This window comes from Buceros rhinoceros, unplaced genomic scaffold (genome assembly GCF_000710305.1).
Source record: "Buceros rhinoceros silvestris isolate BGI_N320 unplaced genomic scaffold, ASM71030v1 scaffold5277, whole genome shotgun sequence".
NCBI lineage: Eukaryota > Metazoa > Chordata > Aves > Bucerotiformes > Bucerotidae > Buceros > Buceros rhinoceros.
Genome location: NW_010423812.1, coordinates 97,550 through 124,732, shown reverse-complemented (window position 1 = coordinate 124,732; position 27,183 = coordinate 97,550). Strand labels below are relative to the sequence as shown.

The window sequence follows — 27,183 nt, the reverse complement described above, 5'->3', positions numbered from 1 at the left end:
CTGTCACTAAGGTAGTAGTCCTCTGAATACCAGCAGGGAGATTTCTGAGCAACCCTGAGTAACTCTTGAATACTTTCTTGCCCATAATCACTATAGTCAAGAATCACCAACACCTTAAATTTTGCTCAGAAGTTGACACGGAGGAGGTGAAAAAGGTTTGAGCATTAATACTCATTGCATAGTTCCAGCAGCCTTCGCATGGCATTTCCCAGAGCACGTTACAGAGCTCACCTAGGAGCGGAGGAGGTCGGAATGGCCACTGTGAGCTCCACGGTTGGTGGTGAAAGCTGATACCCTAAGCTTGCATATCAAAACTCCAAGTGTCCTCCTCTGTTGCTGTTTAAGAGCCCAGCAGCGGCAGCTGACACAGCAGGACTGGCAGGCTGGGACTGGCTTGCGCAGACACTTAGAAATTCAGCAAAGTGTTTTTCCTTGCATGTACTTCAGCAATGCAAAGTTCAAGCGGCACTTCCACGCTCCAAACTTATTGCTAATGAGGGCCCTTTATTCAAATCCTTTTCTTGGCGAGGCGTCCTGTGAGAGGAATGGAGTCAGTTCTGTTAGAAGTTACTGTGGGAGGGCAGTGACAGCATTGTTAAAACCCATGTCTGGACAATTCCCTCGATGCCTTTCTTTGCATCCTAATTTCCCCATGAAGCCTAATTAACAACATGCCAGTGTTTACATTTTATTCGGTACTTGTAATACTTGGGATAGAGTTTGACATTTGGAAAAGAGACTTGACACGTGAGAAGAGCTGTGCAATTTTTTATTATTATTGCTTTATTCAGACTACCAAGGAGGAAGGGGAGAAATAAATGAAGATGTAAGAAAGAAGTTAAATTTTAGAATGTGTCATTTCCATGTAATATTAATTTTTTTTTTTTTCCCCCCCTAACACTTCAACTACATTATAAAGCATAACCTGTCTGAATTTGTTTGGGCCCCTTTTGTGTATTTGTAGGCCATAATAGCTAAAAGTATACATTTTGTTATGTAATCTCTTATTTTAAAAGACGTTTGAAGTGTAAATTTTTTGTATAATTTTATAGAAGAGCGAATAGATTTTAAAAGTCTGTACTAAAAACTTAAGGACATTTTTAAAGGTTAGCATCTCATGGCTTTCCTATTGTAATCTGAGTTTATAAAATACTACTGAATATGACGGTAGCAGGAAAAGATACAGTTTCACCTTATTTGGGTCAAATATTTGAGGTATTTAACTCGTCTCTTCATTCAGAAAATAAACATCTAGCAGTCTTTTGAGATTTGCAGTAAAATAAAGAATTATGAAAAAATAGAATTTTTGACTTCCTAATATAGACAGGTTCAAGGTGCATGAATATGGAACGGACTTTTCAGTAATCTGTTTTCTTAAGGCTTCGTTTTGTTAAAGATGTAAAATAGAATTAACGTAAAGGTGTTCGTATCAATTTCACCTCAGGAGTTCATGATGCTTGAAAAGCATCTGATGCTCCCCGGGATCAAATCTGCTTTCTGTACACAGGTGGCTTTGTATTATATGGTGTAAATATTTTTTAAGGCTGTCCATAAAAGGCATTAGACATCTTATTGCCACTACATGTTATCAGAAGCAGTTTTTTCACTGGGAATGTGGCAGGTTTGTAGCCTCCGACTTCACTGCTAGCCGGAGTGATTGATTATATGTAGCTGCTGCACTTTCTCAACTCGGACAGTTCGAGCATCAGCTATTACAGTGTCTTTAACAGGAAATTTGGTTTGTCAAACCAGACCATTTTGAAGGTGATTATAATAAATGCAATTTTTGTTTCACATACAAATGGTGGGAACTAAGTAGCTGCTTCTTAGTGCTGTTTAAAGTTGTGCTTGAAGTATTAGCGATCTAACAATGCCCCAGAATCAGGTGTTGATGACCAAAACAGATTAGCATACAAACATTAAAGTTTAACTACTGTAAAATAACAACAATTCTGGGAGTTTAAATATAATGATATTTTCTCTTTAAATATTTATAAGGCAACAAAGACATTTCAAGCTTACTGCAAATTCTCAAATGTGGAATTTAAAACAGATGGAATGAATATTTAGCTTTTCCCTCCAGAGACATCACAGGCAATGAATGCATTGAGCGAACAAGATAGTTAAAGGGAAATAGCATTAAAAAGAAGTAGTAAATGAATGCGTAGGTATATATTTTATCTAGATATGCCAAACACCATTTTTCCATCTTCAAAACTTTTTCATACGTGGAAATTTTAGAGTACTTTACTCTCCTTTGTCTGCAGTGGTAAGTTCAGTCAGAAATAATCTGCCTCATTATGCAAAACAAGAAGTGTTGAGCTGCATGAAACTTGCTGCTGCGACTTCATGGTACAAGTATTCTCATCTACGTGCCTTTTTTCATTCCCTAAGAGCCTTGTCGTTCACTTAGCAATGTCTGAAATTGGAGTCCAGCCTTGCAGTCATTAAGTGTTGTCTGTTATGGTTGCAGTTCATGAAGAGATGAACAACTCGTTAAGAATAATAGTCGTGAAATTCTTAGTCTTTTTTAAGACCTGTAACTTGCTGTATAGTTCCGTTAAATATTTGTTCTGTTGGGAACTTGGCCTTGCCATTAGGTAACGTAATGATGTTCAGAAGTTTCTGGAGCAGCATTGAGTGGATGAGGTCAGATGGCGGAAGCTTCTCATTTCTGAAGATTGAAGATCTGGTTTTGGTTTCCGTTTCCATACTCAGCTTCGGTGAGCTCCCTGAATGAGCCCTGGCTCTGCCAGACATGAGTAAGCTGCCACGTTCCAGAGTCAGCTGGTGAATCTGGTGCCTTAATACCCTTTACTGACAGAAAGCGTGAGTAGTAGAGGCAGCGTACTGCCATGGGACTCTGTGACATAGGGCAGAGTGCTCATTTCTGAGACTGAGTGAAGTCCCATCTTAAAGAGAGGTGATATGCAATGGCTGGTTTGGTTAACAGGCAAAATAGCCTGGATCAGGGGAGCAATTCGGAATGTACCTGTTTCAGCTCCACACGAATATCAGTTTGTAGTAACTGTAATAACTATGCTAGAAATTAATTAAATAAAAGGAAATGAAGAGATAGAGAAATATTATTTTGTTTCGTCCCTAATAAGCCATATTCTGTATTACCTAATATAATAAAATCTAACTTACATGTTCCCTGTTTAGCCCCACTTTAGAGTTAAAATGTATTTTAAGAGTTAAATTTTTTCTTTTAAATTATGAAGTCATTTGTTACACTATTTCATTGGTTGTAGTACTTTGGTAATTTATTCTTCATAATTTTCATAATCTTCAAAAATGCCTTCTTTCTGTTCTCTGACTGTGAGTCCTTAGAGTTCATGTTTCTCTGTTGTTACTTAGACCCAAAGAAATTAACCAGAGTTAGTACAGAGTGATCTCAAAGGTCCGGGGTTTCAGGGTTGTCTTCTGGGCAGAAAAAAGGAGCTTTTGCTCCACAGTCATTGCACACACGGGTGATATTGGTGCCTTCTTTCCTTCCAAGAGAATCAAGTTACTGTTTTTATGAAAGTTTGTACTGGACCTTGGGATCTTTGAGTGTTGAAGTACCATAAATGTTGTAGTATTCCACAGAGATGGAGATACCACAAAAAAGGGAAGATGCTTCAGAGTGGTTGGCTGTATTTGACAGGTGCTCACTATGTTGTGCCCTTGTCTGAGACAGCAGAGGTCATCTTCATCTCGTGTAGGAACATGTGGAAGCAGCTCAGAACGTGCCTCAACTTTGAGACTGTTGGGTGTAAAATTGATGAAATGTGGTTTGTTCAAATACTTTATTAATGATTCATGTACTGATATAATGAAAAAAGCTTAATTCTTTTTAATTACATGATGTGCTTAATAAGATAGTGGATAGTTTAAAAACAGGGGAAAAAAAGATCATACAACAGAGTTTGTCTAAAATGGAGCTCCTGCCAAGGAGCTCAAAAAATGTATTGATTGCAAACTGTAGCATTTTTTTCCTTGCCTGATACTTGGAAGTTACAGAAGAAACTACCAAATGGGAGAGAGCCTGAGAGGATCTCCTGGTACTTGATGTTCTCCCAATTTAGAAGACAAGGTCTCATCTGGTTAGTGATCACAAAAATAGTCACAGTACTCTCTGCAAGGTTTGCTTGTTTTTATGCTGTGCTTAGCAATCTTCTGAGCACGAGTGGGACTGTTTGTTCTTTGAGTTTATTTCTTTATTTTCTTTATTTTTTTATTTCTTTTTCCCCTTCAAGCGCAGTCCTGGGAGTAATCCTTTAATTGGCTTCCTGCAGAGAGATCCTTGGCTTTTCTTTGTTCCCTTTAGCACAGAAAATGGTGCAAATATAGTCCTGGTGCTCATCGTGCTTTCAAGAATGTTGAAATGTTTTTTCCTTCTCAACCTGGGAATGTGATTTTTTTTTTTTTTTATTAGTACTCATCTCAGTTACAGTTGGCGTGATACTCTCTACATGACTTGCCCTGTAGCTTACCTCTACTGGAGCTGATGGAGGAAAAAGCAGAGTTAAAATTAACATTGTTAATTTTGTGAAGGGTTTTACTCTGTTTGGAAGAGGAAAATATTATTTTTCACAAAAAGGAGAGAAAAAGCTATGAAAATGTACGGCGTCTCTTTGTATTAACAAGCAGTATTGTAACCTTGATGTGTGTGAAAGATGCATTGTCTTGCAATATGCACAAGATAAATTTCTGCAGTAGCTTGCTTGAACTGGAGGGTTCAAGAGAACTGAACCTCTCATTTTAAAGAAATAGCTTTAAAACCTTTATTTTCCCTACTCCTTCAGTCTCTGGTTCAACAGCATGCATTTCTTGGAATTTTCTTTTTTGTCTCTTTTCTTTTAAATTCCCATGGTGTCACCATGGTCGAGCATCGAGTCACAGGAAGGGCAGCAGGTCAAATTAAATGCTTGGCTAATTGTTGTGGGATTTGAATATACTGGGGGAATGAACTGTAGAGTTGGAGGTTTGCTTGCTTGTAATTCAGTGTTCTGAAGTAGGAAGGCTATATGAGAGGAGGGGAATGAAGGCTGGCTGAGTCCAGGAGTGGTGAGCCAGTACCTCCAGCAAAGGAGTCCTGCATGGGTGGAGTTAAGGCAAAACTCGTTATGGAAGTGGAGAGCTCTGGCAGCGTTAGGATCACTCTCTCCTGCAGTCCGCACCTTAAGCTTTGCTGTGCCAGAAAGGTTTGAGTTTTTCAGGAGAATCTGGTTTTGCTCAGAATATGGCATTGTCAGAATTCCATTTGAATATCCTAAACTGTCTCAGACCTTAAGTCTCACCAGTGATCTACTTTTCAAGATCTAGTTAAATTCTCCATAAATGAGGTTGTGTGTTTTCTAGTAGCACTTGCACCTCAGCATCACTCAAGAAACTGGATATGCCAACAGTTTCTTTTCAGATCAATCTCAAAGGCTATCACTGCTCAGATAAAGGGGAAGTTCAGGATCTCCTCCGGGTTCGTACAGAACTGGATGCAGCATCTCTGCTTGTCTGTAAATTTGTCAATTTTTCATAGCCTGAAAATAGAAAGAGGCATTGATGGGAGCAGAACAGGAGTTTGTATCCCAGCACTAAAGTACTACAGCATCGTCAGAAGACACAGGGATAAAAGGACAGACCAGTGCTTCTGTAGGACACTTCCCTCTGAAATATGTATGCTACTAGCAGAACCTCTATCTTACTTCATCTCTATGAAAACCAGTTTTTCTGAAATAATAAACCTTTCCGAAAGTGAAAAAACAGGACTGAACCTGATGGCAGATACCTGGAAAGATAAAGCTTTCAAATCTGTTTTATCCACTCACCCATAACTAAATGTTCTGGGGGAAAAGGTATCAGGGAGAGTTTATTTACTAAGTCCCCTACCAAGTAATTGCAAAGTCAAGATACAGGAAAAACTGAAGTTTTGTGTGTTATCATGAAGTTATAACTGCAATGATAAGCTTAAAATATTATGTGTACATAACTTTTGTTTTCTGTGTATGTATATACACCTCGCATCAGTGTGTCCTTTTTAGAATAAAAATGTTTAGATTTAAAAAGTTGATTGTAGAATCTGAGGCAGGAATATTCACAAAGACTGACTTCATTCAAGGGTGGCCGATTTTTCTTCTGTTTGCTCTGTAATCAATAGAAAATAAAAACTCTTTGAGGAGACCTTACATGTGAAGTTTGATTCCTCCTATATATTGTTTTTCACTGTGGTGTTTCTTCCTCTGTTTCATGAGGACTCTGTAAAGAGATTGGCCTTTCTGTGCTAAAGGCAGCCTTTGTGCATTTTTTAATATTTCAAGAAACAGTCATATTGTTATACAATACGACACTGTACAGTGTATGACACTGTAGTTTATTTTAAATGTAAGCTATGCAATACAGAAAAATGCTTGAAATGAATTAGGGAAAAAAAATTCATTCAGCCATATATAATGACTCTCAGCCCTATTGGCATGTGATTTATAAGCATCCTCTTGTGTCAGTGTATTAACACCACTTGATGCAGCACCAGGTTTTGCTGAGAAGCTGAATATTGCATTACATGTTGTACATGGAATTGTCCAATGTATGTTATTACTAGTCAGTAGCTAAAACTTTGTAATCTTCTAAACCTGCTTTAACATCATGTGAATTTCAACTCTACTTGAAATAACTAACACTGGTAGTGATATTTTTAGAAAATGAACCCAAGCTTGGATATCGTTTGATGTCTTTTTTTTTTTTTGTATATGTGAGAGGGATTAAGATAAACTTCAAATATATTACATTTTTTGTTTTCTAAGTATGTGATTTGTCTGTGTAGACTTTTCCGTACAAAGCTGTAAAAATATTTGTCCTACTAAGGTTAAGTAGTTGCAGACACCAAAATTCACATTATTAACTTGATGTAATATTTATACTTTTTGACTTTTAAAATAGAACCTGAGGGCTTAAATACATGACTAATGTTTGATCGTGGCATGTTTATATTCATTGTAGCATGTAAATCTGATACACAACGAAATTACATAAATGCCTGGTTGTCTGTATTTGGACTCAGCTGTTGCATTTGAAGTTGTATTGATTAGGAGCTGTTGACACAGACCACAGACTGAAAGAAGTGGTTTTTCTGACAGATCAGATGTTAGGAATTTTTGGAGTTGGGAGAAGGATTTAAAATTATTTCTTTTTGTCTAGCAGAGCAATATGTTTCTGCATTAGAAATGCATTACTGTGAGTGTATTAGCTATGAGATTTGTTGCCTTTGAATGAAATTAATTGGTATTTTCCAGAAGCCTTATATCAACATGAAGCAAATTAGTGTTTGTCAGCATTCAGAACCGTGAGTCATTCAGTACTTCAGGGAAGCGAGTTTTATTTCTCATATGCAAGTGTGATAGTTCTGTTGCAGTGAAAAGTACTCATTGGAGATTTGGAGCAAAACAAAAGTCTTTCTAGATACAGCATATAAACCAAAGTTTTTCATAGTTAAAGCATTTTACGTAAATTCAGATCAGCCTGACTTAATTCCTCATTCTGTCACTGCAAAAGTTCCTCACTTGTTATTGTTGCTGTCTTCTCTGGCAACTTCTCTTTGTGACCTCCCTAGTCCTTAGCTCTGTGAATAAAAATGTAAAGCTCAGAAGGTATAATCTGTCCTTGTTACTGAAATTCAACATTGTAGATTGCCAGGTGAAGCTCAAAGCTTGTAAAGTCCTTCAGATCTTAAAATTTCTGTGTCTATGCTAAACAGCTGCATTAACTTATCAGTTGAATTTCTGCTTATATCCACTGGTCCCACCCAAAGAAGATAAAGAGGAATGATGCAGGTACAATCTGCGTATTGTACACTAGCCCGACTGTCAGGGCTAGAAACTAATTAAAAACTCGTTCAAAAAATTTACTTAAATTTAAGAAAATCTAGCAATGGAAATCTTAATGTATATTTACAAAAAATTTATTCTTCCCTTTCTGACATAGTGTAATAATTATGATTCTCATAAAGTTGTGTTAGTTGATGTTGAATTTTTTCTTCAGTCTACTGATGATTGAAAGCTTTAATAAAAAAGTAAAGTTTAAAAAATTGCTAGTCAAAAATGCGTCTAAGTATAGATGTGGAGTTTCTCTGTGATATGTGAAAACTCCAGTTTAATCTCATTATTGGTACATTAATTCAGTTCCACAGCTAACTTCTGGAAGGAAGGAGTGTGGTCGGAAAGGTGGAAGATCATGAATCAGAAAAGACAACTTAAGGTGCTTCACTACATTGCCGCAAGGCTGTCAGAGCGATTGAAATGATGCAGTTATGCAAACAGAGAATGACCTCGTAAGTTGTGAAAGCTGTCTTAGGAAAAGGATTTTGAATTTTTGTATGTTCTTTTTCAAGTATTTTTTACCAATTCAGTGTTATTTTGGTGGTACTTATTTTAATGGTATTTTGACCAATAATCCAAATAAAGAGTTATAGATACCAAATTTTAAAAGTGCTTCAATTTAGAAAAATCTGTTTTGTTTTTAGTAGATCTAATATAGCTCTCAGTTGTCACAGTAATATTTCCCTATTATGTCTGCCTAATACTTGTCTAGCATCTTAATTTAAAATAGACTGATGAACTGACACTGAGTTAAAACTGCATGATGCCTCCCCCCCTACCCCCCCCCTTCTTTATCTGGAGGAAGACGGGCGCTTTTGCCAAAGCGAAATGATCCCATTATTTGATTGACTGCCTCATATTAGCCACGCTGGGAGCTGGAACTCTGTGGCATTCAATTACTGTTGGATAAAACAAGTATGACAGTGTGGCTTCTCTGAAGGCGTGACTAATATGATTAAGCTTTTAAGGATAAGATCTGTATTCTAAGTACAATGTGGATTTTGGAAGTTGCTATTTACAGAAACTGTTACAGTCTTTTTGACATTGTTTGCCTGATCCAAGTGGCTGTGATTTAGACCTAGCGCAATAGCGGAGTAGGAGAGAGATTATCGTCTTGGCAGGAGGAGAGTTGCTCTGTTAGGACCACACAGTGAAAACTGCAAATTATCTAAAGCAATATAGGAATGGCTGTGGGAGGATTGAATTCCTGCGTTGGGGGGAAGGGCTGAATGCCAATTTGTAACAAACTGTAATGTAAAGTAATTGCAGTGATAGGAATTGACAATGAATGGAAATTAATAAAGAAAAAAGTTCTTCTTTCTCTGTAATTTTCAGTTTCCAAAGACCAGGTAGAAATCACTGGGAGTCTTTTCACAGCAGAGCGTTCTGCATCTTGTAATTCTGGTTGATGTGCGTCTGCTGGGATTCCCTCTGATACTTTGCTGGCGTGGTGTGCTCCGTCCCCAAAGCCAAGGCTGGTTACTCGCCTAGCTCCTGATGTTGCTGGGAGGTGAATTGCCACATCAGGGCTGTCATCAGTAGCTTTCAGCCCAAGGATGAGCTTGCAGCATTTTCTGTTGACGTGGCTCAGCAGATGCATGACCCTGTCTAGATGAAGCACATGACAGCTTTTAGTTAGCCTTGTGATACCCGCGGTCTGTTCCTGGTTGCATATAGAACTGTGATTGAGTAACATCATCCTTCAGCCCAGCAAAGCCACCTCCCAGATGACGACTCTCAGTTCCATATACTTCCTGTGAATATCTTCTTCCGCAGTGTTTGAAGCAGGATTCATTTTTCCCCTTTGCAGCAGCAAAGTGACACGGATAGTAGTTGTGTTTCAGTTGCTCTAAGGCTGTCGAGGGCAATATGTGGAGTGAGGTTTCCAGGTGTGCCATGGAGGCTGCCTAAACGTGGTAACAGTGAGCAAAGGCAAGAGCTAGATTCAGCTCCACGTGGAGTTTGTTTGACTGGCAATAACTAGCAACAGGACTAGCAGCGTTTGCTGATACCAGCGGTAACTACTTCAGTAACATTAATGTCTCTTAACTGAACCATGAGGTATTTAATATAGTGTTGCTGTACACAGCAGTGCCTCTAAAAGGCAGAGAAAAAACTGAGGATTGTACATGAAAAAGAAAGAAAAGATGCATCCAAGCTTCTGTACCAGTGACGCCAGCAAGCCTTTATGATTTCTGTATGTCTAGAAGCCATGTACCTGCTCTGTAAGCTGCTGCTTCCAGGTGTGTGCACTGCAAGTCTGCCTGATGGCAGGCAAGTTGTTCAACAGTTATCCACCCCTGTTAATCTGCTTTACTTACTGATCCTTGGGACAGCAATTATCTTTGGTTAAGTGCATGCACGTTGCCCTGTAGAAGCTGTTGAGTCTCAGATTGCTAGATGTTGCCTAAAAATCTGTGTTTTGGGGAAACGACCAGTTGAGGAATAATGCAGCTTTGTAGTCTGTTCTGTTTGAACTGATGAAGGATGCTGAATACAGTGGAAGCTCAGTGAATGGAGTGAAAAGACTCCTCCACCTCCTCTCTGCCTGATTTTTATTTTTAAATGTATCACATTTTGATCACTGCATCATCAGGCATGCCAAGTGTTGTCTTTGCTGTCTTGGACTTTACGTTATGATGTCAAAGAGTCTCAACTTTTCCTGAAACTTTGCCCTAGTAAGAGATGTGGTGTTTCTGTGGTGTTTTGAATTGTAATGTTAGGTTTGGGAGGAAAGAAAATGTGGTTTTGTTTCAATGGGTTTATTCTATATGTTTATTATTACAGCCATTTGGAAAGTTTTTGTGCTCAGCTGACAATGTGACTTATCAGTTATTGTTATGGAAGAGTCACGAGAACTGTATTCATTCACATTTGGCTTAGGTACATGTTAGCTTTGCCCAGACCTCCAAACCTGCCAAAGCCCAAATGTGGAATGTGATGAGTATGGTAAAGACTGGACTGGTGAGGAGAGAAAAAAGCTATTCGTGCAGAAAACCAAAGATTGCTCCTGTGGTTAGTATAATAGAATATTGCAATGTGTTTTGTTATGCTTTATTTCCGATGTGTTGGCAGTTTTTAGTTTCTTCCGATGTTTCTGCAGTAAAGTCCATTTAGTTGGTTATTCAGCCTGTCCTTAGAAGGCACATAGTGAAATCATGCTAGCTTCTTTTGGTGAGTGTCACTATGGTGCGGCTGGCATTTGTATCTTACTGCATATATGATTCCAGCCTCAATGACTAGGGACCACTTTGGGTGGTCTCTGTTGGGAATGGTCTTCAGAGGGGGCTTCCCAGGACTGGATTTACACTAAATAAACAGAGACCATGAGAGGAAAACTGTGATTAATTAGGAACCCTGATTTTGGTTAAAGTGATAAAAATAGCTGCAGGACATTGTAAATTTGTTTAAAAACAAGAAAAGTGAAGGAATCCAATCCAGAGTATTTTGTAGATTGCCCACTTTTATTTTTAGAGGTCTCCGCCTTACTCTCCTCTGTTCAGTGTAACTAGGTATGTAATCCAAAGAGATAGCCGAAAAGATTCAGCTGTCAAAGATTCAGATTCTGTAAACATAGGCTCTTTGGCCAGTGCTGTCAGTACTACGTTTCTCTTCTGCCAGAACATGTTCCTGCAAGTTTTCATTTTCAGTTCTAGTTTTAAGCAAGATGCAGAAAATGGAAGTAAAATACCAGAAAAATCATTCTGTATGTTGCAGATAAACTTAAATACATCATTCATTACAATTGTTTTAGTTGTTCGTGGAAATGTTCCATAACAGACTAGTGAACATGTGTGTTTTATGTTCTATGAAAAGAGGACATAATTATTTGACTCCTACCCATATGCTCTTACCAGAATGTTAAGGACATGAATTTGTCAGTCTCGTGCATTGGCAGAGTTACAATGACTGCACTTCCTGCAAATACTCTGTATTAAAAAGAGATTCTTCATGTTTAACTTTGCAGATCCAGAATGCTAACGATGTGCTAATAGCACCGCTGGAGAAGTTTCGTAAAGAGCAAATTGGAGCAGCAAAAGTAAGTGGCTCTGGAAACAGTTCTTTTTCATTTCATGTTTATTTGAGTTTATCGGTGTGTTTTGAAGGCTGGACTGAAAACAGGAATTTTGTATTCAAACATGCTTGATGACATCCTCATTAATGTGTTAGTAAACTATACTGAATTCTTTACTTCAGAGAGGGAGGTGATGTAGAAATGGAGTTTAAATACTGACTGTATGCATAGGGTACAGCTCTTGCTACTGTTGCGCATTCTTACCATCTGGAGTTGTGTTGATCTTCTGATGTCTTCTTTACCGTATGTTGTATCTTGGGTTAACTCAGAACCGCACATAGGGTTCAGACAGCTGCCCGGGGTGCAGCCGCCCTCAAGTGGCTATTGTGTAAAGACCAAAAGAAGTCAGGGTGCTTTAGGCATACTTTGTTTCTATCTCTGCTTTCTATCTCCACTTTGCATGGCTAATTCAGTGCAGTGATTCATACTCATTTTGCCAAAATATTCATCTTCATATTGCCCAGAGATTTTTCCCATGGTGGAAATGCTCCAGTGGTGATTTCAGGCCAGCTTCTTGTGTTAAGTGTTACATGTGTGTTAGAGAAACAGTGCAGGTTGTCCGTACCAGGGTTCAGTAGTCGGCCCAAGAAATCCAATATATTGGGAGAAAAAAGATGGTGAAATGAACTGTTACTCTGGAAGAGCTATTTTCGGTCTGATCCTGGCGTCTTAAGTGGTTATCAGTGACTGCTTTGATCACAGTCTCAGAGAGATGCATAAAGGCTGCGGTAGTCAATTAGAGGTATGGTTAATAACAGTTCCTCTGTCTGCATAAATACGCCAGCTCTGAAGCGTTTTGCATCTTGTATTTGCGCTCATAGTATTATCTGGGAAATTTTCCATTTACAAGGTTGAATAGGAATGAAAAAAATCTCTTTGATGTTGTAGCTGAGGTTGCGCTAGTGCTGTACCCAAACAACCTTAGAAAAAGAACAGAGCTTTTGGAAAGAGGGACTGAGCCTTTATACTTTCTGTACTGCTGTTGTGAATGTGTAGCAAACAGATGAGGCTACTTCCGCACAGGAACTAAGTAAATGTTTGAGAAGAATTTTTACTGTGAACTTGGGGTCAGATTTCTCTGAAATGGATGTTTTTTACCCTGATGCTTGATATGTTTTTGTGTACAACAGCATTCTTCTTTTGTCCCACCCCTGTGTTGCTGTGAGATGCAGGGCTGAGTTTATTTACCGTGCTTGCTGCACAAGTTGGAGTTTAATGGCAGCACAAAGTCGTTTGTAGTTTTCAATAGATTTTAGTTGCGTTCTTCAGTTCTTTCTGTTACCATTTCATATTCGTATAGTTTAAGGGATATCAATATCATTCTTCTCTGCAGAGAGCCCTGTTTGAAAGCCTAACCTGCCCTACTATTGGCTGTCCTGGTACAGCAGGGGGATGACCCACAGGCGGTTCACAGGGCTCTCTGCAGAATCGTATAACACTCCTTTGAATATATTACTCGGTAGATGTCAACACGAATTTAATGATCTAATTGAAGATGACTCCTTTGTTTTTTGGAATCAACAAATATTTAACATTAGAGGCGAGGCACTACAGGACTGGTGAGTCCTCTCTGCTTGGTGTATCACAATGGCTGGTTTCTTTTCCATATAACTTCTAGATAAAATATGGACACTTGCCCATCTTATATAATTTGTGGAAACAGTGATTGTTTTGACATCTCTGTGATCACACAACAGTGTTCTGAATGAGTTCAGGAGAAAGCCTGGCTTGGCTAACTCTAATGCGCTTTATTATGCAGTGCTATGTGTGTTTTGAGCAGTCCAAGATACTGGCTTGATAGCATATAGAGAGCTCTCCCAGCTCATTGTTTTATAAATGTCAAATAAACTTGTCTTTTCTTGGACTGCTTATGGAGTTCAGCTGTCAAGCTCAAAAATGAGGTTCAGACCACCTGCATAACCCAGATTGCAATATGGACATTCACCTCTGAACTGATTTTTATCAGCGGAAGCAATTACAGTTGGCCTTGAACTAACTAGAATCGGCACAAAGAAGTGAGAGATTAATTACATTTGATACTGTTTTTCTAGTAATTACAAAATAGCAACAAATGATCTGGGAATAATGAGACCAGTATGAAATACAGTAGAAATTTGGGGTTTCTGAAACTCATTGTTAGTAAAGTAGAAGGCATGTCAGATCGCTTACCTCCACTTCTGTTCACTGCACTGTACCCCTGAGCATTTATGAGCTCTTGTAAGTGTGGGATGAGTTGAGCTTGCTGGTTATCTATCTGCAGTTAAGGTTTACACAGAGATTGGTCTCTTTGGACTCCTCGGGGATGATCTGGACTGATAGCCAAACAGAAAATGTAGGCTCTTTCTCACTGTTTGGATTTCAGCAGCAAGTTTCACAGGACACTGAGAGTATATCACTTTTTATTTGAAGTCTTCTCTAAACGCATCAGACCATGTAAGGACTATGTGTCAGCTGGGTTTTTTTGCTCCGAAATAACAGTTTCGAGCTGTTTTGTCCCCTAGCACTAACTTAAATCAGTATGTAGAATTGTATTCATATCAAATCCAAACTCACCCCTGTTTCTCCATCATTTCTCTCCACCACAAAAATGCCAAAACATTTGTAAGTGGTCCTCTCCAAAAAGAGGCTGAGATGGTGCAGGCTCTACAGGATAGCGGATAGTTATGTCGCGTTCTATGAATTTACAATTACTTTGCATCATAACGTCTTATAGTCTGATATTTTAAGAGATTAGGTATAGAAGCACGAGGTTAATGGTAAATGCCTTTTAGAATTGGGAATTTCAGCAGTAGCTAGAGATGCAAGCAGGTCTTTGTGATCAGCCTTGCATTGTGAGAGTGTACCTTATCAGCAGTGGTGAGTGGTGGATTCTCTCTTCTCATTGGACTTTGAAGTTACTAATTTTAGTTCCCTGTTAAGCTGTGTTTCCAAATATTTTGGAGGAAAAAAAAATATTAAATCGTTACCAATATACATAATAGGAAATTAGGCTAGGTAATACTGTCAGGTATCGGTGAGGGGAAGATTATGAGAGCGCATGTTTAAAAGTGCTTACTAGACTTTTTTCTTTCTTTTCTAAAACACCAAATTAAAATCAGTGGGAGATAAAAACAAGCACTCTGCCCGACTGCCCCACCACACACACCCAGATAAATAAGACATAATATTATAAATCAGTGGTACTTTCAGTTATGGAAATCACCATTTATTTTAAGTGACTTTGCAAGATTTACTACCATGATGAATTATGTAAGACTATCCTAATGTTGTGTTTAATACAGAGAATGAGAATATTTTATTCTTTCTTCAGAAGCGTTTGAAATTTAGGCAAAAAATATGATCACAGAAATCAAAGAGGAATATGGAAGATAAAATATATCCTGTTGATGTTACAAAGCTGTATTTCAAATACAAGGACAGCATAAACCCGGAGTGCAAAGTTCAAGTGGTTTTGGAATGTCACAAGAATAATGTTGAAGACCAGTTCTTCACATGCACTTTGAAAACCGTGAAGGTACCCAACGAATCTGAGAAACATTCCCCATAAAACAGTAGTGTTTGTAATCAAACCAGCACTACACAAATCCACATCACTTGCTCGTCTCAATTTATACTACTCACTCTTCTGTTTTTATTGTACATATTTCGGTTCTTCCTTTTCTGTACACACTCGGTTTAAATAAAGCTGACTTCTCTCCAGAGACTACACAAACCCAGCTTTGCATTGGATAGCCTGTTGATTTACTCCATCTGAGTTTAAAAAAACGACCTCTGCAATTATTGTAGAAATGCGAGCAAAAGCTCGGTGAGGTAACTGGGAAAGGATTTCAGGCACGAAGCATTTTGCCTTATTTGGTAAATGTGGTTTGCAAGTCCCCAGCTGGTAACTTTGGTGAGATCATTGTGTGATGTGTTATGTACAATAAGGCCAAATGTTCGTGGTTCTTTCTATCCATCAAGTACAGTATTTAGCAATATTTGTTCAAATGTTCATTGACCTCTAGTACAACTTAAATCAGATCAAAGGCAACATGAGTAATTTTGGTGTTACGACTTTTAAAAGTGAGTTTTGTTTCCCCCTTACAATTCCATCTGCTTGTTTCATTAAATTACTTATTTTGTCCAGGAGGATTTTTTTTATTATTATTTTCTTTCATTCATTCATTCAAAGCTGTGAATTCCTTTCTATTTGGGAAACAAACTCATGTTCACTGCTGGCGTTAATTTTCCTGCATCTGTGTTCACGTCTATATTCACATGATACAGGCAGGCAGGAGCTGGCACACTGTGTTTTATTTGGATTGTCCCAAATTTGAGAGGCATAAAACAAACAAAAACCCCCCATTTTTTAAAGCCTGTCAGAAAGCTGTCAAGGCAGAGTTATAGATAGGTATCTAAGATCAGTTAGATATGCCAGAATGCCCATTTTATGAAGTGATTTCCTTGGTATATAACCAAATTGTAGCACTCACTCTCCTTTAGCTGAGAAAAATGAATGACCTTGCTCTAGCAGGTATGGTGGAAGGTGTTTCATTACAAGCAGCATATGGGACTTGTGTCCACTAGTTTGGGGATATTTTAATGTCAGTCTGAACCGTAGAGGGGTGGGGGCCAGAAGAAGGAAGCAGAAATAGCGGCCAGGCCAGGATACTTGACGGCCAAATGTTTTGCATTAACATGCAATGCAGTTTCCCAAAAGTGGTTAGTACCAGAGTTACCTGATAGCTTTTTTTGATAAGGTAACTTGCTCTGTAGGCAAGGAAATGCAACAGATCAAACCTATTCCTATTTCAGCAAGGCCACTAACGCACTCTTCCTGAGACTTTATAATTTAAGTTTAGGTGGGACTTGGTATAAGAAACCAGATCTGTCTAAGGAACTGGCTAATGGAGAAAGAGCGGTGAGTTCTGTTTACGAGAGAGATTGTCTGGTTAGAGACGCTACCAGTGAGAGGATCCCGAGCAGCAATTTGAGATTATCTGTTGTTTTATTTTTGGTAATGACCAGGTTAAAAAAAAAAAAAAATCTGATGGTGCTGGCACAGCTTGGGGTTGCCATAGGTTCAGGGTATTGCCAAGAGAGTGGAGCAGGGCTGGAGGATTGGGAAGAGAGTGTAAAGTGAAATAACTGAGTGTAAGCAACTGAGGCTACTCAGTGGTTGTAACACAGCTGCAAACCGAAGAATCTGCTGTGCTAGAAAAAAGCTCTAGCGGCAATGTCTTTAGCTATTATAGTCTTTGAGGATCTCTCTCTGATAGGTAGAGAATTACAACTTTTCTTCAGGCTTTCTTTTACTTACATAAATCCTTGAGTTTTGTATTAGGTTTGAGAACCGTGAAAGAGTTACAAACTGCATATATAAATACATTTCATTCCAAGGTGGTGGCCCTAGATGGATTTTATCTGAGAAGTAATTCAGAATATGTTGTCAAATCTGATATTGTATTTAAACTAGTGTAGGCAGATGCAAGAGCTCAGAAATCAGGAGGCTAAACTTAACTTAACAAAATGATTGGTTTTATAATGGTAAATTTTGTTCGTGACAGTTGTAAGAAAAGTTGAAAATTTGAAAACTTCTTCAGATTAAATACTGCTAAAAATGTTTATTATTTCATCTTGAGTTTTGCTGTTTGCCTCTGGATTTCAGTGTCTCTGTATAGAGTCTTCTGTGAATTGACCCAGATCCTAATTTGTGGAGAAGCTGAATTGTTGCTTTCTCAGCTGCAGCTGTCTACTTCTCCCTTGTAATTTGATTTTCATAAAAATGTATGGTATAAAAATTATTTTTAAAAAAGTCAAGTGTATTTTCATTTAAAAATATAGACCTGCATTGTTTGGTAATCTCTATTAAAATAATTTTTTAAGAAGTAGAAAATAATTGTAGTGCTGTGGTATGACTAACCACTGCTGCTTTTATGCTGCTGTATGTGAAATAGTTGGGAAGTTTCCAAAAGAGTGCTGAAGTGCCCAGTGTGTGCACGCTTCATATTTTCAGGCAGCCTTATTTTCTTCTGTGAACATCAGACCATTGAGCTGGGAGGTATCTCTGGCCTGAAACAACTAATCTACTTCGGACAGCTCTTGTCATTTCGCAAACGCAGCAAAATTATTTTCTTGTTGCAGTTACCACTGTTAAATAACTGTTTCGTTCAAAGTTGACAAACATTTAGGAACTTAACAAGAAAAAAATAAAAGAAGAGAACAACACTACAAGCTTGTTTCACTTCTAGTGTATTTTGTTAAAAAACAAGAGCCAAGCCTCAAATCTCATAACTAAAAGATTATGGACACAGTAATTAAAAACTGCTGGTTCAATCCATTAACTGCGGGTGTTTGTTAATAAACTGGTTAATATTATGTACAAAGTCTGTTTCAAAAAACTCTGCTAAATGCATTCTTTCTGTTAAAAGTTAGTATGATTAACTGGCTGAGTAAAATCAGTTTCTTAAGCTGTGGGTTTTTTCTGCACTTTAATAAAATTCTAATTTGCATCCCAAAGAAAATAGATATAAATTAAGGGTAAATAAATTAGTCCTCTATAGTAAATTGGAAATGTAATTTACTCCGATCTGCCCTAACATTTAAGAATTAAGGTTTAGAGTAAATATGATATCAGTGATATCAGTGGAATTGCTTAAGTGACTGCGGTGCTTTTTTGTTGGCATAAGATGCATTTATTTTCAAAGAATCTATGGTTAGTAAAACAAAAGTAAGAACTTAGGTAACAAGTATCAGCCTTTCTACTAGAAAACAACAAAAGAACACAAAAATGCAAGAAAACATCCACATGTTCTAATTAAATTAAGACTTTTTTCTTGCTAATTTAAATCAGCCTGCTGCAATCTGTGTCACAGGAAGGATTCAGGAAGGTTACATCCTGACCCCACACAGCTGCTAGCATCCTGCTGGACTCCTGAGACGTGGTTAAACTATGAGCACGGACATTCACCTCCAAACTTAATTTCCAGTTCACAGGGTTGCTGAGCTTCTTATTGCATGCTTCGAGGCATGGAGGATTTGGCAAATATTCTCAGTTTAAAAAAATGCAAATTTTCTCAGTCTCAGTAAGGTGCAGTATCTCTACTCATCTATTACGTACTTTCTAGCCTTGCTTTCAGATGCAGCATGGAGAGGATTACATTCCAGACTTGAAAAAGAAGTCTCAAGGTTGTTGATGAGACTCTTCAAGAATCGTATGGAGAATTTAGGAGAAATACAGGAAATGGCCAATTGCCTCTGGTAGAGAGCAGGATAGAACTTGGAGGAAGCAGAGTTTAGTATTCTGCTTCCTGCACAAGGTCTTGGTCTTCATTCTGCTATTCCAAGGCACCTATTCCCCTGCCTCATCCCGCTCAAAATAAGACTCCACCCTGAATTTTGGCATCCTGCATCAAACGAAATTCATCATGTTTTTTCATAAAGGCAGCTGCATTCTCTTACCCTACAGGGAGTACTTCAGAGTTCGTGGATGTTGCATAGTGCCACAGCTGTACCAAACACTTCACACTTAAATCATGAGGCTTTTTATATGGGTATAAATGAATCTGTTTATCTTACTCTGTTACATGTTGTGGTTTTCTTCAGCAGTCCTGGGGAAAGAAAGATCTCTTTCTCCATTGAGTCCCTGTCCTCTGTGGTGTATTTAAGATAGCAGCATATAAATAGATCTCTTATGTTTGGGCATTACTCAAATGATATTGAGTCCGTGGGTCTTTATTCCACACCTATGGTGGAGCTGTGTTTTCCATTCTAAATAGAAAATCTTTTTATTGGGACACTTGGCGGTATCACCATAGGTTTCTCTTTGTTCAGTGTCTTGCAGCAGGTTCCGCAGGGGCCTGAGAGTATACAACCTTGCACTCTCCTACTGTTGTAGTAGTTTTGGTTTTCGCAGTGAGTATGAAATAGCTCTATTCCAAAGTGGGTGATAGTAGCTGGGAAGTATCACTTCTGTACTGTAGCAAAGATGGGCATCATTGCTTGAAACTTTAGTATGTCTTGGTGTAGACATGGGACCAGCAAGAGATCCATCTTTCCACCAAATGAACCAGCTTCATTATTTCAGGATCTTTCCAGCTGCAGTAGTCACCAGAGAACCATTTGTTCCTCTGGAGCTTGCCGAGAAGGGGTGTTCTCAGATGGTTGTTTCGATGAGAAGGTCATACCTCTCTAAGAAGTAAACTGAGAGTACTGGTTGAGCTTAACAGCACCACGGGAGAGGCATGACTCTTCACCCCAAAGTGATAGTTTGTGTTCCTTTATCAGTGTTGTAAGAGGGTCTCTGAAAATAGATGCTTTCAAAACAAAACAAAATCACTGCTGACATTGAACCCAGACTGTTTCCTTTTTTTTCTCTCTCTCTGTAAACAGCCAGCTTCCAGTTGTGGGTATTAATCTAAAAATTTTCTCATGACACGCCTCAAGTTCTTCCTTAGATCAGCATTGTGGTCCCATTGCAATGACGTGGAAGGTGGCGTGGGGCCATGAGCTGTGCTGAACGTGCTGTTGGCACACTGAAATCAGTGATGTCGGCCGATTGGTTGGCATAGACAGGAGAGAGATTCCCAAAGAATGTTTTTAAATAGAAATTACTACTTTAAAAAGAGATATTTTTGTCTTCTGCTTTTAAAATAAAGCAGTGAGTATGTGACATTATAAGCTAGTCTGTCGGAATCGCTTTATTTTAGTGGCATTATGTTCTTCGCAGCTTTTTAGCATCTTCCTTGCTTTAAGCGCACAAAAAGACAGTTGCTAACTGTTCAGATGAAATGGCCTCTTCATACACAGTTTACTGGCATACCAGGACATTCCTGAAATACACTTAATTTGTGAGGGAATCTAGTGTAGGAAAGGAGACATGTAGAACCTGAAACAGCAGTGTGCCTCCATGGGGAGGAGAGAAGGCCAGTGCTGGTAGGAGGAACGTGGGCGCGGAGAGCAGCAACACCAGGTGTGGGACACCAACAAGACAGCTGCTTGGGGAATGGGCAGTGGTCACTTGGGGAGACAGAAGAGCTGACAAAGAGAAGTAGTGATGGCAGTTGTGGAGACCAAGGGAAGTTGTTGAATAGTATAATACAGTTTTTAAAATTGGATGTTGTTTTTGTAGTTGAGAAGTTCATCACTCTGACAGTTACGTTGAAATGGAGCCTTATTGTCAAGTGCAAAGATCGTCCTACAAAAGCTGTCGTGCCTGTAGCAGCCGTGAGCTGTGCTTACGCTGCACACAGCTGGGCACTGTATCTTTAGCATTTCTGTCCACTTGTGTTAGTAACTACAGAGCCGGGTCTGTCTTCTCTGTCCTTAGTACGAGAACTAAAGAATCAAGAAAAACAACCCATTTTTTCACTCTTGGCGCAGCACTAGATAACGGGTTGGTGGGACTACTGAACTTGAAAGGCCAGCTTTCTAGCTGTCTAAACATGGGTGAAGCTGAGACCTTTGTCCCTGCTCAGTCCAGGTGCTGACGTGAAGGTTAGGCAAAAATTCAGCTGCCTGCTTCCCATGGTTCAGACCAGTCCGCTTCAGTATGACCCATTGCAAATGCTGCTTTTCTTCCACCCGTGCAGTCTGTGTGTGGCACTGTTTGCATCAGAGTCAGCTACAACCCACCAACCCTCTGCAATCATGTTGTGTTTGTCATCTCCTGTAAACCTCCACGTTGTCATCTGAACTGAACTGAATTGGGTGTGTATAGAAATGAAGCAGGGAGTGTAAAAGGCATTGGGAGGGGGTTTTTTCTTGGTTTTGTTTTGGGGTTTGGGTTTTTGGTTTTGTTTTTTTTTTTTTACGAACTCTTAAGTTCGTACTGCAGCTACATAATGAGAAAAAAACCCCCACAACTACTCTCTACTCATGTAGAGAAGGTCTCCTCTCCAGTCTGATTTTGTAAGCGTTAATATTAACAGGTTTCCAAGCATAGTGTTGCCAGTTCAGTGACTTCAGCATTTTGAATGTTCTAAATCACAACATGTTTTATTGCTGATTGACTTTTAGTTTCGAATGCCCCAAATCTGAGTTAGCTTCTCTCCTTTTTTCATGTAAACAGTGACTTGGGACCAGGATGTATCTTCTGCTGTCATTTACTTTCTACTCAGCGTGTATTGCTATGTTGATTTCTAACAAATAACTGCATTGCTTATGACACGACCAGTTTATTCCATATGACTTTTGGTGACGTACACGGAGCTAATTCAAGCTTCTTTATGAATTCCTAAAGTGCCTGGGTAACTTTCTTCTTCAAATCATTTAAGGTCACAAGCTTATGTAGAGGCACAGGAGACCCTCTTGCTGTTACGATAAAACATTTCCACCTTGAGAAAACTAATCTAAGAAGAGCTTTAAAATCAGTTCCTGTGGTTCTAGGGAGCTGCTTCATATTGTTTAAGCATGAGAATATCTTAAGTAAGATATTCCAGCACAAATACTTCATATTTAGTAGACAGTAAAAGCAATAAAACTACATTACGTGTGTAGACTTACCAGTCCGGCTGTTTGGGCAGGGATTTAACAGATTCCCAGACATCTAGCAGCTACTGCTGGAATCAGCAAATGCCAAATAAACTTGAGACAACTCTGCAGCTAAATAACAGGGAGCCCAGTGTGTCCTGCTTTGCAACCTGCCAGTAGTGGCAAGTTTGCATGACTTTTCACAGCAATCCTAGGAAATTTTAGTATTTTTTTCCATTTCAGGAGGAGTTTTTTGAGAGAAACAAATTGCTTCCTATAAACACATTTGTGACTGCTTCTTAATTTGAACAGGATTTTAGAAATAGTGACATTTTTCTGCCTTTTTAGTCTCCACTGGTAAGTACCTTCTGTCTGCACACAGGAATTACATAGGAGAGTGACAGGAGATGTCTGTAGGATTCTCCTCTCCCAGGAAACCCTTTTGAAAGTACCTAATAGTTGGGTCTGTCAAGGCACTAGGGAGGAAAAAGAAAATTTTCTTCAGAAGTTTATGAACCTGAAAGTAAATTATCTCTTGCAGAGTTATTTAGTATTTTAGACAGATGTGAACTCCATCCTGAACTTAAATTAGTTTTGGATTGTTAAAATATGTTTTAATTTTATGGATATCTTACCTGATTTTAATTTAGGTTATTTTTTAAACTGCCACTCTTTAATATGTCTTCATAGCTTTAATTCTGCTAAACACTGTTATATTCCTAGCTTATTGCCTGTTATACTTCATAGTTGCAATATGTTCTTTTTATTATAATTATTTGTGTCTTACACCATATTCTTTTCAACATATTTATGGTTTCCATATGGTTGTTCTCTTTTAGTAAAGAACTGATGTAAAGATTTATAGTTGTTAGGACATTTAATTTTCTACAGTGTCAATTTGGAAGTGTTTTCACTAGCAGTTATGAGTAACACAAGTCATAATTTATGCTTATATTAACCCTATTTTATATTGAGCAACAATAATTTCTTTATAACTTTGTACACTCTGATATAACGTTGTTCCACTTCATATTATTTGCTGCCAATACACAGCTGATGCCCTTTAACCTTGTAGCTTTCTCACAGATTTGGAGAAATCCCATAGCCTCACGTTACATGAAGTTCTGATTGCGAGGAGGAGGAGGGAAGCAGTTTTATACCCCCTTTTCATGTTTCCTCTCAAAATATCTCTTTTGGCCTTATCTTGAACTGTGAACATTCCCATAACAAATCAAAAGCTCTGTGGAAGAGAAATCCCCCTACCCAGACATCTATCAAAATGTAGGCTGTGGTCTCAGATGCTTATGATAATTTCCATTTTATTAAAATGAAACAAAACACACTACTACTCAACCCACCAGCCACCTCCATGAGAATTCTAAGCAAAACCTCAGGCAAAACAGAATGGAAGATGAATTTATTTCTTTTTGTCCTCAGCAGAGAATTTGTGAGACTCTGAGATCTCACATTTTCCAGGAAAACCATAGGATCTGAGCTCAAATCAGTCTTTCCATGACTAAGTCTAGTTTATTTTCTAGTCTATGGTTCTACTTTTCTTTGTCCTACTACTAAGAGATGATTACCCAAATTTATGACTCCAAACAAAATTTCAGTAACTTTGTTGAAATACATTTTCAATTTTTGTTTGAAAGGTAATGAAAAAGGTGTCTGAAAAATATATTTAAAGTCTAAGACTCCGGCGATGAACCATCTCCAGTGTTGTTATATTGAATTTTTTTCTGTTGTTTCCAAAGAGAAAGAAAGGGGATGTGGCTTTATTGATCTCAGCAGAGTTCACCGTTGCCTTCAGGTTCTTCCACTGACAAATGTGTCTGACCTGATCTATATTCAAGTCTTACTATTGCATTTCTGTGCCAGTTTCTTCATCTCAGCTTGAGTCAGTGAGAAAAATTTGGATGGGGGGTGAAAAAAGTAATTATCAATCACAGCCATGTTTTACAATCTTCGCTTGTTTTCTAAATAAGTAAGGGATTCACATTGAAAATTTTTCTCCACATAGTTTCTTTGCAATGTTTTTTTTATTTTAATTTCCTTTCTTGATCCTTTTAAATCACCTCTTACAAAACCTGTTTATTTTATGGTTGCACAAGGATATCGTTATTGAAAATGAACCTGAACTAAATGCACAGGGGTGGTGGTGGTGGGGGTGTTTGTTTTAAAGATTAGATAAAAGTTTAAATATGAAGAAAGAGTAAAAGTAGTTTATTTAGGGGCAGTTGTAAGATGTAGCTAAAATATGCTAATAGATAATTATAGCACCAAAAGTCACTGCAACTAGAAAAAAATGGAAAGAAATGAGAAGGATGGCAAAGTCTTTTCAAGAAAAATGAGAAATAATTTATATAATAATTCTGAAGATATATATAACAATTTTGGCATAAAATACTCCACACAAAGTAGTGGCAAACTTACACCATTCAAAAAAATTAACTGATTTCTTGAAGTTCCTGTTGGAAAAGAGAAGTCGGCTTCAAAATCCAGTAACTCTTTCTGCTTTACATCCAAAAGTTCAACCTGTAGGAATCATGCCAGCAATTTGTTGCGTGCATCTGATTAAGTTGTAGCACGGACTCAAAATCTTTCTGAACAGAAGAAAAAGTCTGACTCGACGGAGTCACCGTTTTAGTAATTGATACCTGATCTTTTCACAGCCATAGATACCTGTTAAATAAGAGGTATAAGAGAACATTGTTTGAGTTAAACTTCTAACTGGCATGTCTGTAACTAGTCGTATCTTGAGCATCACTTAGTTCTGAAAAGAGAATTTGCTCTTTCTGGAGATTGTCTAACCAGTTTTGAAATAAAGCTATAGAGCAAAACTAAGCAGAGAGAACAAAACCAGGAATTAAACCTGGGTCTGGTATGAGATGACTTGACTCTGTCAAGAGGGTACTGCTGGTAAGACTCTGTTACATCCTAGAAGCTGAGTGTTTGCCTAGCGCTTTCCTAATGGGGTTGTTAGAAATCTGAAGCATTTAAAACTACAGATGTTTTTTAACTGGTTTAAGACTTAGTGACCTGAGGATGGATATGCAACTAGAGAGAGCCATTTACAGTGCTTAGGCCACAGATCTCGGTCTGCACAAAAGGTATTGATGACTTGTACATCAGTGTAAAATATGTCATGGATTAGTATTTTGTCATTTCTTTTTCTGTGTTTAGATTTTTTTTTTTTTTTTTGCACCCTCTTACTTATTTCATGTTGATTTTCATATGTTCTAGCTGATAGTTCAACAGAAATTGATGACAGGTTCCCAGGGCAAAGAGAAAGGATGAAGATTGCTTAGAAGGAAGGCTGTGCAAGAGAGAAAGGTAGCTGGAGACTGAAGGGAATAAGAGACATAGTGCAGAAGACAGGAATAGCATCATCCTCATGGCCACATACCTTCTGCTTTGTGTCATGGCTGGTGCTGTCTGCTTATCCAACCACATCTCTTCTCTATGGGGTTTGATCCTATGTGGAATCTGGGGGCAGAAGCAATCCTCTGTCTCCTAAGCTTTGAGTAGGTAGTTTCGCACGGAAACTTTCTTTACTAACCTCCTGGCATGTGGAAAAGCAGGATTCTCAGTCTCACAGGCACAGATTGCTGGGACCAGGGTTCAGATGATTAATTTGGGCAGCAGCTGTGTCTAAGAGAGTGTTGAGAGGGCTGTGGAGGAAAAGGCTAGAGCTGGAATGAGATAAGTCTGTGACTCCACTTAGGATGTGCCTGTGTGCTGTGAGTCACCAGCTGAGTGTGAGAGGTGAGAGTTATCTTGGCATAAACTGAAGTGTTTCTTCTCTTCCAGAAAATGAATCACCTGCTTCTGAGTATATCTTTTTTTGTTAATTTTTGTGAAGTAAACAGTTTTCAGAGGCTTCAGTACATGCAAATATGTGGTTTTACTCGCATAACAGAGGATCTTTCAAGCGAAGGGAACTCACCCACCTGTTAGGGCCAGTATTTTTTAGACTTTTCCCAGAAACACGGCTGAGTGATCAGTACAGTTCCAGAAACACTGTCTTGCTGGCACCGCAGCCTTATTCCCAGAAGTATCCCTGCGTAAAGACACCAATGCAGTCAAAACTGCCAAGTGATCTTTATTCTCAGTCTCCTGTTTATTGTCCTTACTTTGTCCCCTTCTAGCTTTGAAGGGAGAAATTTTGTTGTGCTGAAATCTGGGGAAAAAAAAAATTAATGGAATATGCTGTCCCTGGAAACTGCGTTTGGGCCAAAAGTTGTCTTGGTATCAAGGAAGCTCCATATTTTTAGCTTTCTGTTTAACTTAACTGGTGTAAAAACTGAAGGGAGTAGTTGAGCAGATCTGTTACAGCAGAGAGGTGCCGTCTGGGAGGGGTCTGGCAGTGCTGGCAGAAAACCAGGAGAGCTTTCAAATTCTGCACGTCTTCATCAGGGTGCCATAGAGATCTTTGTGAAGCTTCACTTGGGATACAGAATGCCTTGCAAACACAATTACTTTATTTGAATATTTTTCTCTTGTTCTTGAGGGAGTTGTATCTGTTCAGATGTGATTGCATACTTTGTGTTTTCCTTTTTACATATAAAGAGAATAGATAATGTGGTATGTAATTAACATCGTTTTGTTTTGTTATAGATGGTAGCAAAAATATAAGCAGCTGGACTTGGTGCATTGGGCACTGCACTAGGTGTGTAAATGGATCCCTGTAGGCATTGACGTGCATTTGATGTGCTGTATGATAGAAGAAGAGCCATTTCAGATGGCCAAGTACCATTTTTATACCTTTCTCTGTCTCTTACCAAGCAGCTTAGACTTCACACTCTT

The 27,183-nt window shown here is 38.5% G+C and overlaps 1 protein-coding gene across 1 annotated transcript in view; it reads left to right on the top strand.

Annotated features, from left to right (window-relative positions):
- Positions 1-11,820: 11,820 nt before the first annotated feature.
- ARHGAP42 (Rho GTPase activating protein 42) overlaps positions 11,821-27,183 on the top strand; it is a gene marked incomplete at its 5' end in the record, with an annotated part of 68,284 nt that continues 52,921 nt past the window's right edge. The window contains one exon of the mRNA XM_010140544.1: positions 11,821-11,892. Within this exon, the coding sequence (XP_010138846.1) occupies positions 11,821-11,892 (72 nt within the window). The remainder of the gene's footprint in view (positions 11,893-27,183) is intronic.